The sequence below is a fragment of the Rissa tridactyla genome, chromosome 6 (genome assembly GCF_028500815.1).
Source record: "Rissa tridactyla isolate bRisTri1 chromosome 6, bRisTri1.patW.cur.20221130, whole genome shotgun sequence".
NCBI lineage: Eukaryota > Metazoa > Chordata > Aves > Charadriiformes > Laridae > Rissa > Rissa tridactyla.
Window position 1 is genome coordinate 57,216,522 of NC_071471.1, and position 12,559 is coordinate 57,229,080.

Consider the following 12,559-nt stretch of genomic DNA (forward strand, 5'->3'; position numbering starts at 1 on the left):
GATGCGGGGAGGGATGCGCAGAGGGGGCAGCCACCCCCTGCGCCCCCACTGTCCCTTGCTGCTGCACCTGGGTCACCCATGTCCTCCCATAGCCTTGAGCACCCCCCAATGGGCACCCCCCCTTCCCTCTGCACCCCTGCGCTCCCCGCTGCCAGGCTCAGGGCACAGGTGCACATCCCTGGCTGGGTGGGGGGCGGGTAGCCCCTCAGCGGGGTTTCGGCTGGCTGGGGACTGCGTCCTGGGAAGGCAGACAGTGGCAAACCCAGCGCTGGGATTTTGGGGGTCATTAGCATGGTGCAGACGTGGGTCGGCGGCGTGTGTTGTGCATCGCTCTGATGCTGGTCCCTGCCCCTGGGCCGTCTGTCACAGGGGCTTGTTTAACCTTCTTTGCCGCAATATCTCGCAGTCTTTAATCTGTTTATCCTCGTAACCCCGCTATGAGGTGAAGGATAGTTATCCTCATTTCAGAGGTAGGGAACCGAAGGGATTCTTTTCAAATGTAGATCAGTGTTTAATGATGCAGAGATAAAGATTTTAAAAACACGCCCGAGACAACAGGCGTACGGTGTGTAACTGAGCCGGGTGTTTCTGCAAATCCCATTAAGCGCCTCTGCCTTTTTCAGCTGGTGCTGTTCTGGGGCAGAGCTGTCACAGGGACCTGTGGAGGTGCCAGGCAGGCTCCAGCCCCCCATCCCATGAGCTGGACATGGGCTGGGGACAGGGAGATGGAGCTGACCCCGCGCCTGCCGTTCGGCTTCCCCGGGTGTGCTGGGTGTGTGCGGTGCCACAGCAGCCTCCGCTCAAAGCAGGCGCTTGAAACCTGAACTGCAGGAGTGCATTAAGATCCTCGGCTGCATTTGGGGGATGAAACCTAAAGCCTGTTTGTGGTGCGGGTGCGCACATGAAAGCGTAAGGTTGGGAATAGGAGGGGGTGCTTGTGCAGCATCCCTCTGGCCGTGCAACGAGGCGACGCCGAGCCCGCTGCACCGCTGAATGAGGAGCCAAGAACAGCAGGCTGCCTTTGCCATCGTTGCCCGGGCAATTGATATCTACAGTAGATCTGGTTAAAAGCCCTGAGCTGTGGTTTCTCTGCAGCGATCCTGGCGGGACGTGTCACCAGCTGCCGCTCTGGCCCTTCCCGTTGTCTGGCCGGCGTGGTTCGGCGCAGGGCTCGCTGCTGCTGCGGCGGCTGCGGCGGCTGCGGCTGGGCAATTGTTGCTGTGCTTGTGGGAATGCGGCGGCTCGGGCTGCGCGGAGGTCAGCGCTTTTGTCTTGCTGCGGGGAGTTTATCTCTGCGGATCTTGCCTGCTTTCCTGGGTCAGGCTTCACCTCCGCTGTTATCAGCAAACGCAGGAACAGCCCGGTCCAGAGCCGGGCTGCGTAGGAACCTCTCGACCCCCTTGCAGGGGGAGGCAGCGCTCTCACATCCCTCCCACTCAAACGGGCACCAGCCAGGCCCGAGCCCGAGGGCTGGGGATGGGATGTGTAGGGCCCTGTGGTTGCCATTCCCCCTGTGCCACTTCAGCGGTGCCATCCCCATGCGCATTCCCGTGGGGTGCCGGCAGCGGGCACGGCTGTGTGCTGGGGGCAGCCCCACACTTGCAGCACGGCCATGCGTTTTGCAGTGGAGGCTGCAGTTGACGGCAAAGGAGGAGGCAGCAGAGACATCGGAGCCCTCCCCAGTCTCATCTCCTGTTGGGTCCTCAGCCCCAAACACAGAGGGGACAGATCCCCACCAGTAGTGCCGGCAGCACCGGCAGCACCGATTCCCCCTTCTCCGCCAGGCTGCCCCATCCCAGTGCACCCTCCCCTTCCCAGCAGCTCCGGCCGGACCCCTCCAGCTGTCTCCACAAACCCAAACCATTAGCATTTCCTGTTCAAACATTTCCAATAAATAAATGGAGACATCATGCCACAAGCCCGCAAGTGACCCAGAGGCGGGTCCAAGGCCGGGATGGACACGACCACCCAGCGCCCGACCCCCTGGCTGGGCGCCAGCCCTGCCTTTGTTTGAATTCCCGGGTGAGTAAGCGCTCGGCTGACGCCAGCCAAAACGCCGTAAGAAATTATTTTTTTATATTAAATAAATTGTTTTCAGTAAGGTCCAGAAGCTACCCACGGCACCGGGTTTGCTGCAAAGGAGCTGGAGTCCTCTTTCCTGGCCTTGTCCTGGCCGTGCCGGGGCACACGCCTGGCCCGGAGTGGTCCAGCTGTGACCAGCTGTGCTACAGATGCCTCCATCCCACCAGCCCTGTGGGTGCAGCCGGGGTCCCGCAGCTGCCTGGCAGCCTGGGCACGCCACGGTGGAGCAGCTCACTGCGACACGTCGGGTATCTCTGTCCCAAGGCACGAGCCAGGCTCGCTGGTGAGGGGGCAGAGGCTTGGGCAGGGGGTTCACTGCCTCTGCGGCACCCCGGGTCCTGGGTTGGCAGCTATCTCCGCGCATCAGGCCTCCCAAAACCAGCTTCCTTGGCTGTGCAGAAGTCCATGCCTTCACACAGCAATGCCTGTCCTCCTTCAGGGCTGGCTGGGGACCAACAGCCTTTTCTCCACTGGTCCTCTGCACCCTTGGGAAACCATCTTCAATGCGCCAGGGTATTGGGCATCAGCTCCTGAGCAGCTCGTGGTCCATGGTCTGGTCTCCTGACATCTGCCAGTGGGGGCTGATGCAAAAGGAAAAATTAGGGGAAAGCAGGGCTCTCAAACACGCTTTCCCAGCCCAAGTGTCTCATCCTGTGGTGAGCACCGGGACCAGCCCTTTCAGAGCCAGCCCTCCTCCAGGGTGCCTGCGCTCCTCCTGGGTGCCTGGGGGATGAGCGGATGCAGGGGAGGTGAGCATGGCCATGGGGCAGGTCCTGAGTGGTCCATGGGCCAGGTTGGGACTCCAGGCACACCAGGACTAATGTGCAAAATGGGTTTAAATAGAGAAATGGCGAATTTCTGGCTGTGCCCAGGCAGCAGCGATGGCAGGAGAGGTTTGAGCCTGGTTGGGTTGGTGGATATGCTCCTTCTCAGGGGCGCATAGGCTTTGCCCTCACTGCTCTGGGTTGCTCTCTGGCTTTCAGCTGGAAGCAAAGAAGATGACTGGAAGCTAACCAAGCTCTGCCATGGTGGCAATTAAGAAAAATACCAGAAATATAGCTTACACTAATTTTTAACTTTTTTTATTTTAAGTTATGTTTTGCTGAAGCCAAAACTTCCTGCAGGAACATGGTCTTTAAAGGCAGAATTTTGCTGTTGAAATTTTCTGAAGCATTTAAAAAGGTTGAAAAGTTCCTTGAAGAGAAGATGTAGATGTTCTGCTCCAGAAGTCTTCATTCAGTGGGGTGTTACGCTCCAGCATGATAAAACTTCAGAAACTGAAATCCAGTGAAAGCACATTTTAAACAATTTTTTTTTATGGAAAAACAATAAAGTCTGTTCTGACTTGAAATTATTTAATTTCTTTACAGCTTCTGCCTTGCTCAAGGGAAACTCCTGTTGCTCCCACCTACGGCAGGTGAGAGAGGAGGTGGGATGATGTGTCGGGGGGCAGGCGGCCACTGCGGGCACGGTGCCTGCGTGAGTGGCTACTGAGCACCTGCGTGTTCACCTGCAGCCCATCAGAGTGTGAACTGATTTTTTTTTTTTGGTGCCGGTGAGTGAAATCCCTGGTGCTCCCTATCTGTGTGTGCGGCCGGGCTGGGGGTGTGGGGGGGGCGGGGGGGGGGGGCTCGGCCTCGGGGGCACCCGTGGGACTGTGCATGGGCACTGCCCATCCCCGGCCACACTGGGGGCCAAGGTGCTGCCGTTCCTCCAGCACAGCAGGAAGGCAGCGGCGGGGGCCCCTTCCCAGCCCCTGACGGTGCCCCTCGGCAGCACCTACGGCCCCGGCTGCCACCAAGGCTTGGTGCCATCAGCACTCGCAGGCGCTGACAGATGGACCCGGCGAGGGGCTGGCGGGGGCCGGAAACTCCTGATCCCTCTTTATCTGCTCCTCGCCCTGCTCTCTCATCTCCCTGTCACGCTCTCCGTCTCGCCTGGTATCTCACGCTCCTATTCCTGCATCTCCCCGGCTGCTGGGGGGCTGCCCACCCCTCGCAGCATCCCGCGGCCAGGCACTGGCCCCAGGCTCCCACATCCCAGCCGCAGTGCAGGGTCCCGGACCCCCTGCCCCCAAGACCTGCTGGGAGCACCAGCCCTGAGCAAGTGGAGGCACCTCAGGTGCCCCCATCCCATGTCTGCATGCTCAGCGTCAGCCACAGCAGCAGGCAGGTGCCTGGGATGGGGTTCTGCAGCTGTGGTGTGTTGCAGGTTGGAGTAGGAGGAAAGGATCAGGCCAAGCTCAGCATCATCATGTGCAATGAGGAGGTCAAGGAGGCTCACTGCTGTCTTCCCCAAATGTTCTGGCTGCTCCTGGGCCGGGGTCCATCTGGGTACCAGCTCAAAATCAAGCATGAACCTTTCACTTGGCTCTCCTGGCATCCCTGATCCCCATCGCTCCATTACAAACCCGCTGTCCCAGCTGGGCAGGGTGGTAGTGGGGGAGTCAGGATCCGCAGATAATGTAGCTGCCCCTAAACGCACTGCCAGAGATCAGCTAATCTGATAATTACAGCAACAAAAGCCATTTAGACAAACCATGACCTGACCCCGGGAGCTTGGAATGAAAACATTTTACCCTCCTCTGTCTGGATCCTGCACTGAGAAAACATCTGTATTGGGAGGACGGCTGGGAAAACAGCCTCTGCGCAGCACCCGCTGGGAACGGCCGGGGCTCTGCTCCCTGCCCGCATCCTGCGCCCTGCCTCGGCCTGAGATGGGCAACACCGCAGGGCAGGGCAGCCTAAACCCTTCTATGATGCCGGGATCGAGGGTGCCCCAGCGCTGAACTCTTTTGTGAGGAAGAGGATGAGGCAGAGGCCAGAGGGGTGTGAGGGTGGATCTTGCGAGGGGATAGAGTGAGTGGAGCTCATCTGCACCCTCCCCAAAAGGGCTTTTTTCCAAGCCCATGCGAGGCTCGATGATGCGGGGAGGGCAGCATCAGCTCCCCAGTGATCCCCGCATCCCTGTGGCAGCCTGGGCTCTGCAGGATCTGGGATGGCTGCTGAGCCCCCCTGCCTCTGGCTCCCAGGAGGGGCTGAGTGTGGGGGGCCGTGCCTGCATGCGGCGCAGTGGTGCACGCCCGGGGGGCTCCTTCACTCTGGGTAAGGTGTGCAAGCCTTCCTGTTGAGTGGCAGGTCATTGCTGGCTGTCAGTCGGAGGCAGGAGATGAAGGGAGGGATGCCTCAGGGCCGGCTCCCATGTTTCTCCTGCTTTTACATACGTTTTGGTGGCACCCTTTGTGTAGGCTGAGGAGATGAAAGCTCAGGGCCAGAGGGATCTTGCTAAGGCACAGCCACCCGGCTCGGGGGCCCGGCGGCCTGCTGCTTCGTGCCTGTTTGTCTCGTTCCGGCATCTGTTCCCAGCAGAGCCCCGCTCTGCGCCGCCAAGGGCATGGGACACCAGGAGGGCTGGGGGCAGCCAGGAGCACCGGCAGGTAACTCCTGCTGGGTCAGCGACCCTGGCCTTGCAGGCATGGGCAGTGGCACAGACGGTCTCACCATCAGCTGAGCTTGTGCTGCCCAGGAGCCCCCGAGGAAGGAGACCAAGACAGTGCTGGTTTGGGGAAACTGCATTTTTTCCTGCAATTGGCACTGCTCAGCCTGCTCCGGCGGTCCCAAGCAGTGGCTTGGTGCAGCCAGCTTGGCAGGCAGCACCCCTGTGGCTTCATGACTTCCCTGCTCTGCACTGGGAAAGGGCTTGGCCATGTCCCCAAATATCCCAGTGCTCTTTGGAGAGGGGTAGGATTAGAAACCAGTAAGTGCAGTGAGAGCCTGCCAGTCTGGGGACTCCCCAGCACTTCTGTCTGCTCCAGAAATAGGATGCTCTAAGCACCCTTGGTCGGCTTTTCCCATTGCAGCATCCCGCTTGTGCAATGCTTTACTCCTCATGAGCAGAAAACATGACTCACCCTGCGGTGGGCTACCCCCATTTAGCTCTGACACCCTTGTTCTCATCAGCTGCTTCCCTGCTTAGCACGGCAGCTCTCATTTAGCAGCACCCACAGACCTCAGGAAACCCCAGCGCCCTTCATCTGATTGGGTTTAGAGTTAAGGGTAGGATTTAGAGTTATGGGTAGGGTTAGATTTAAGGTTAGGGTTAGAGTTAAGGGTAAGGTTTGGAGATGCCCTCACAGCACCTTAACAAGGTTGGGCATTTGCAGGGGTTCACAGCTGTTGCAGGGAGCAGAGCTGAAGCCCTCTCTGGGTTTCCACGCCGCCTTTTCTCAAGGCCTGATAGAGGTTTTATCCGAGTCGAGCTAAAAACCCCACCAGGGCCAAGGCTTTGGTCTAGCACTGCTGTCTTGCTCCTCTGCCTTTCCCATTACACTGTTTTCTCCGCAGGCAGAAGCGTTGGCACGCTGCTGTGCCGCCGGGCAGCTCTTGCCTCTTCCCCGCTCTCATGCTAAGCAGAAAGTGCACTGGGCAGTTCTTCCAGGTGCTGCCTGGAGCTGGGGGAGGCGAGGGCTGTGCCCCGCGGGCTCCCTCCCAGGCAGCCGGGCTGCGGAGCCACCTTCGGCATGGGAGGGGGGGCGAGGCGCCAAACTGGTTTTCAGAGGGATCTTGGCCAGGTTCACAAAGGGAGTGTATGACACGGGTTGTCTGCAAAAGCGTTTGGGGACAGCAGGGCCTTTTACCGTCCCGTATCCCCGTGTTTTATGTCACGAGGGGTGTGTGTGGGGGGTGGGGGTGCCGCGCTGACAGGGCTGTTGCTGTCAACGTCCTTCCCGTTTCTCCCGAAGCCATTTCCAGGTGCTACAGGATCGCGGGCGGATTCCCACAAACTTCAAAAGCCACTCGAGACGGGCGGCGGGTTCCTAAAGGAGCCGGCCACGCACCGAGGGGGGGCAGCAAGCCCCCTCTCCGGGGAGGCGGGCGGGGAGGGAGCCGCGGGTGGGATGCTGGGGCAGCCCCGGGCCACCTCCCACCTGTCCCGTCCGGAGCCGGTCAAAGTCCGGGGGTTGCGGGATAACCGGCGATGCGCGGTCCGGCTCTGCCCTCTGCCGACACCCCCCGGCACCGCCGCCGCTCACCGGCCGTGTGCCGCTCCACTGAGCCCCGACACGGCATCGACCCCGACGCCCAGGGTCCCCGGAGGTCCCCGCAGGGCTGGAGGGAGGCTCCCGGGCGGTGGGCGGCTCGAAGAGCCACGGAGAGCCGTGCCCGCAGGAAGGATGCGGAGTTCGGCAGCAAAGCGCCACGCGAAATTCCCTGCGGATAAGCGCAACGCCACGGGCTCGGGGGGAAGCTCCCGGGGCGACAAGCGATCCCAAACGCTCCCTGTGGGCCGGAGCCAGGCTCGACCTGGCGGCGGTTGCCACCGGCCGGAGGGTCTTGCTGGGAGGCGAAGCACCCCCCGGTGACCCTGGGGTTCCCCCGAGGCTGGGAGGGCCTCGGGGCGCCACCCCACCCGCAGGCGGCTGGGAATCGGGAAAGTGCCTTAAAAACGCGGGGCAGATGAACTGGAGACCACCCCGTGACCCGCCCTGGGGTGGAAACACGCCCGGGCACGGCACCTTCCTGCACCCCCCCAAGCCGTGCACCACCCCGCGGCCCCGGGCGCGGCCCCCCGGGGGCTGCCGTGCGCCCCGGCTCTGCGCCCCAGGCCCGATCCGCACCCGCACCGATGCTGCGCCCCCGGGCCCCCTCTGGGGATCGTGCCGTGCTCCGCCCCCCCCAGCGCTGCAACCCCGAGCACCGCCGCAGAGCAGCGCTGCCGCGGGCACGGCATCCCCAGCAGCTCCCCGTTCCCCGGGCATCGCTCCTCGGGCCCACCCCGCACCCCATCGCTGCCGGGATCTCTCCACCACCACCGGACGCTGCCACCCCCGCAGCCCCTGTGCGCCACCGCACCGGGCCTGCCGGCACCACCCGGCCAGGCACCAGGTCCCGGTCCCGGCCAAAGGCGGCCGTCACGCTGCGTCCCCGGGGCGCTGCACCCTGGGGTGGCCCCGCCAACCCGCGCGCGCCGCGGAGGGGGCGGGGCCGAGGAGCCGCCGGGCGCCAATAGGAAGCGCCTGCGTCCCCGCGCCGCCGGCGTCACAGGGCGCGGCGGCCGCCGCCGACCGGCATCCCGCGCTGCGATTGGCTGGCCGCGCCGCGCCCCGGAGGGAGAGCGGGGGCGGGGCCGCTGGCCGCCCGCTGATTGGCCGCGCCGCGCGGCGGCCCCGCCCCCCGCCGGTGAAGGTGAGCGTCTCCTCCAGGCGCCGCGCGCTGCCCGTTAACGGACCGGAGGGGGCTGTGCCGCACCGCCATGGCCGCCTCCATCTTCACCGCCGTGCCCCGCGCACCGCCCGTCGCCGTCTTCAAGCTCACGGCGGATTTCCGGGAGGACGGGGACTCGCGGAAGGTCAACCTGGGCGTGGGCGGTAAGTCCGCGGCCTCCCCTGGCCCGGCGGGGCCCATCTCCGCGGGGGGGGGAGGGAAGGCCGGTCGGTGTCCCTACGGCGGGCCCGGTGCCTGCCGGAGCGGCTGGGCGGCGGCAGCGGTGCGCGGGCCTGAAAGGTCACCGGGCCGCGGCGAGCCTCCGGCGGGGTGCGGGGTGGGGGGGCGGGTCAGCGGCGGGCCTCAAGGTCGCAGGGGCGACCCCGCGCTGTCTTGCCTGCCGACCTCGGGTGTCGGTGCGCCGGGCAGGCCCAGCGTCTACCTGGGTGTGGCGGAATGGACGGCTCTCCCTCTCCTCTCAGCTTACCGCACGGACGAGGGGCAGCCATGGGTCCTGCCGGTGGTGAAGAAAGTGGAGCAGATGATCGCCAACGACAACAGCCTGAACCACGAGTACCTGCCCATCTTAGGCCTGCCCGAGTTCCGGGCCAACGCCTCCCGGATCGCTCTGGGTGACGACAGCCCCGCCATCAAGGAGAACCGGGTAGGTGGCGGGCAGGGAGCGAGACTGCTCCTTGCTGGGAGAGCTGCTGGGATCCCCGGGGTGTCTCCACAGTGGACGCAGCAGTAGAGCGCAAATGTGTGGAGTACTGGCATTTTGGCAGGATTTGGGAATTTTCTCTGACGTGGCCTTTACTGGTTGTAGGTCACTTGAACCTGTGTACGTGAAGCCATTTGTGCAAGTAGTTGTAGTTTTTTGGAAAAGAACGAACATGGTCTGTGATTGGAATTTGGTTTTTGTTTTTTTCCTTCACCATTTAACGGTTTCCCTACAGGAAACTGAAGTCAGAAAATAGACCACCTTTCCTGAAATAAGCTACTAGCTGGGAATCTGCTCTGTGACAAAAAGTAGCAGAAACAACTGAAGTCTATAACTGTGTCAGGGTGGTCCTGAGTGCTGACGGAGGTTGAAGACCACTGGGAGGGGATGGTGTCCTGGCTGGGGCGACCCCTGGGAGCACGTCTGGGATCCTATCTTGCTCTTGCAAGCACCTCTGCTGTCTGTGTACTCATGAGCTGGGTGGACCCTGCTGGCAACTCTCTCTGTTGCAGATTGGAAGTGTTCAGTCCTTGGGCGGGACAGGCGCTCTGCGTATTGGCGCGGAATTTCTGAGGCGATGGTACAATGGAAACAACAACACGGCGACACCGGTCTACATCTCTGCTCCGTCCTGGGGTGAGTGCCGTTGTCCATGCTGCCGCCTCTTTGCAGGGAGCCCTGTGGGTCAGTGGGCGAGGGAGGAATGGTTGAGCTCCTTGTGGGGGCCTGGGCAGTGGGAGAGGAGTCTTTCCCTTGTGGGTGAAGGCAGTGTAAGTGTCTCCATTGCATATTTTGGTGACATTTAGGGAGATACTGGGACTGGAGAATGTGGCTTGCTGGAGGTGAGGCCCACTTTTCTGAAAAGTGATTTCTTTCCTCAGAGAACCACAATTCCGTGTTTGTGGATGCTGGGTTTAAAGATATCAGAACCTACCACTACTGGGATGCTGCCAAGAGGGGTCTGGATCTCCAGGGGCTGCTGGATGACATGGAGGTGAGTAAAACTGGCATGGGACAGGCTTGGTGCTGTGCTGTCAGCAGCTGGCTGGGCTCTTGTGTGCTGTGCCTGGAAGTGGATTTCTACAAAAGAAACTGCTGATGCCCAGAGCAGCACAGGGCCTCTCCCTTTGCTGTGGGTGCCCAGTCTCATCCATGCATATGACCAAGACCTACTCTCTCCTCAGAAAGCCCCAGAGTTCTCCATTTTCATTCTGCATGCCTGTGCACACAACCCAACGGGCACAGACCCTACTCCAGACCAGTGGAAGCAGATTGCTGCTGTTATGAAGGTATGGGCTGCTGCTGGGGCTGAAGCAGTGCTGAGGGGACAAATAGCTCTTGAGCCAGCTGGAGATGGGCTGTAGGGAGTAGCATGGGATGTGGCAGGAGCTGGAAGAGTCCCACAGGGCAGGTGTTAAAGGGAGAGGCTGGCAGGATGATGGTCCTCTCTGCTCAGAGAATAGGAGCATCCCACTTCTGCTCCTGCCTCCCAAGTTCTTGCTTTCAAATTCCATGGCATGGTCTGCAGTGAGGTTTCTCATGCTGGAAAGATTCTCCAAGGGCACCTGCTTTTCATGGGTGCTGGATACAGGATATAAGGTGGGACATCTCTTGTGCCCTGTGTCCTCCAGAATGGGGAGGAGGCTGCTGCTGTAGTTTTCTCCTGCATGTAGCCTTTTCTTGACCACTTTAGTCTTTACGCCAGTAGAAAGAAAATATCCCAGTCTGGTGTTGCTGGACAATGTCTCCTTGAGCCCAGAAGCTCAATGGTCATTTTTCCCTCCTACGGGGACAGTGGGGGGTAAAGTGAAGGTTGTGGGGAAGGGGTTTCCCTCTAACACTGTTCCTCCTTGCAGCGCCGGTTCCTGTTTCCGTTCTTCGATTCGGCGTACCAAGGTTTTGCCTCTGGCAGCCTGGACAAGGATGCCTGGGCTGTGCGATACTTTGTCTCCGAGGGCTTTGAGCTCTTCTGTGCACAGTCGTTTTCCAAGAACTTTGGGCTCTACAGTGAGTGTCTGGCAGTAAGCTGGTCCAGTAGCATCATACCCAGACAGATGGGGCTGGCATACTGGGGGGCGGGGAGAGCTCTGCTTTGCCGTGATGTGTGGGACCAATGGCTCACCTCTCTTGGCTTGTCCACAGATGAACGTGTGGGGAACCTGACTGTGGTGGGGAAGGATGCAGACAACGTGCAGCGTGTGCTTTCCCAGATGGAGAAGATTGTGCGCACCACTTGGTCCAACCCTCCCTCCCAGGGAGCGCGCATTGTGGCAACTACACTCTCTTCCCCGCAGCTCTTTGCTGAGTGGTACGTGTGGCGGGGGCTGGTGGGAGAGGGAAAGTCGGGGCTGGGGGGAAGCTGTTTCTCTGAGCGCCAGGCTTGGCCAGATGGCTCCAAACCAGTCAGATGCCTGTCTTCACGCTCTGCTTCCTGCCTGCTGCAGGAAGGACAATGTGAAGACGATGGCAGATCGTGTCCTGCTCATGCGGTCAGAGCTCCGATCTCGCCTGGAGTCCCTCGGCACCCCGGGCACCTGGAATCACATCACAGAGCAGATCGGCATGTTTAGCTTCACAGGGCTGAATCGTAAGTACCAAGTGATGTGATGAAGGGAGGTTTGGGTGGGGACAGTTTTGCTGGGGGTGAGCCGGGCTGAAGTAGTCCAGGCAAGAATCTCTCGAGGACCTCACTGGAGTCCTGGTATCACTGCCTCTGAGGCTAGGCAGGGATGAAGCATCAGGCAGCATTTTAGTGGCCAGTGCTGGAAGTTTTCTGCTCCTTGTGAGATTCAAGCATCCCTGACTTGTTCTTTGGGCTTTTCTGAACTTTGAGGTCACCGCTCTGACCTGATGTCCAATTGTTTCCCCAGCTAAGCAGGTGGAGTACATGATCAAGGAAAAACACATCTACCTGATGGCTAGTGGGCGCATCAACATGTGTGGCCTGACTACCAAGAACCTGGACTATGTGGCCAAGTCCATCCATGAAGCCGTCACAAAAATCCAGTGAAGCACATGAACAACCAAACTTACATGAAGTCACCAAAGCTGTAGCGTGTAGTCCGTGTCTTTCCCTGCTCATGGCTTGCCTTGTCCCACATCTCTTGGGGTTTAATAAAGATGGGGGCAATAGCTCAATCAGGGATAATCATCTGTTGATGCTTTTTTGAAATACCCCTTGCAATATGGGTAAGCCAGTGCCCCCAGGAGGGTGGGGGGCAGCATGAGCTGCCTTGGCTCTTGTTTGACTGACAGCAGCCTGGGCTTCAGGCACTTAGAGCTGCATCTTTAGCACATCCAAATCAACTCCATGTAACTGACCGGTTTGATCTAGGCAAAGTCCGGTGCCAGTGCAATGCGCTGTGGGATAACAGCCCCAACAGGTTGGGATCTTGTATGGCTTGTGAACTAATGTCACTCGGTAGTATTTTGGGGAGGGGTGAAGCTGTTGCTGGCTTTCACCCAGTTCGAAGCCTTACGCGAGCAAACATTTGTTACTGTGGTTAATTGCTTCTTTGTGTTGCTGACAGAAAATTAAACCTCCATCTCTGAA

General features: G+C 60.3%; 1 protein-coding gene across 1 annotated transcript; it reads left to right on the forward strand.

Moving 5' to 3' along the window:
- Nucleotides 1-8,237: 8,237 nt before the first annotated feature.
- GOT1 (glutamic-oxaloacetic transaminase 1) lies at nt 8,238-12,559 on the forward strand. Its single transcript, XM_054206968.1, has 9 exons — nt 8,238-8,449; nt 8,768-8,949; nt 9,519-9,642; nt 9,888-10,000; nt 10,191-10,295; nt 10,863-11,013; nt 11,149-11,314; nt 11,451-11,593; nt 11,877-12,559. Exons 1-9 carry the CDS (start codon nt 8,335-8,337, stop codon nt 12,014-12,016), a joined length of 1,239 nt encoding a protein of 412 aa, XP_054062943.1. The 5' UTR covers nt 8,238-8,334; the 3' UTR covers nt 12,017-12,559.

Coding starts and splice junctions, on each gene's coding strand:
- GOT1 (XM_054206968.1), top strand. CDS start 8,335: ATGGCCGCCTCCATCTTCACCGCCGTGCCCCGCGCACCGCCCGTCGCC. Junction 10,001..10,190: donor GGCTGCTGGATGACATGGAG/GTGAGTAAAACT, acceptor CTCTCTCCTCAG/AAAGCCCCAGAGTTCTCCAT. Junction 11,315..11,450: donor CCGCAGCTCTTTGCTGAGTG/GTACGTGTGGCG, acceptor TGCCTGCTGCAG/GAAGGACAATGTGAAGACGA.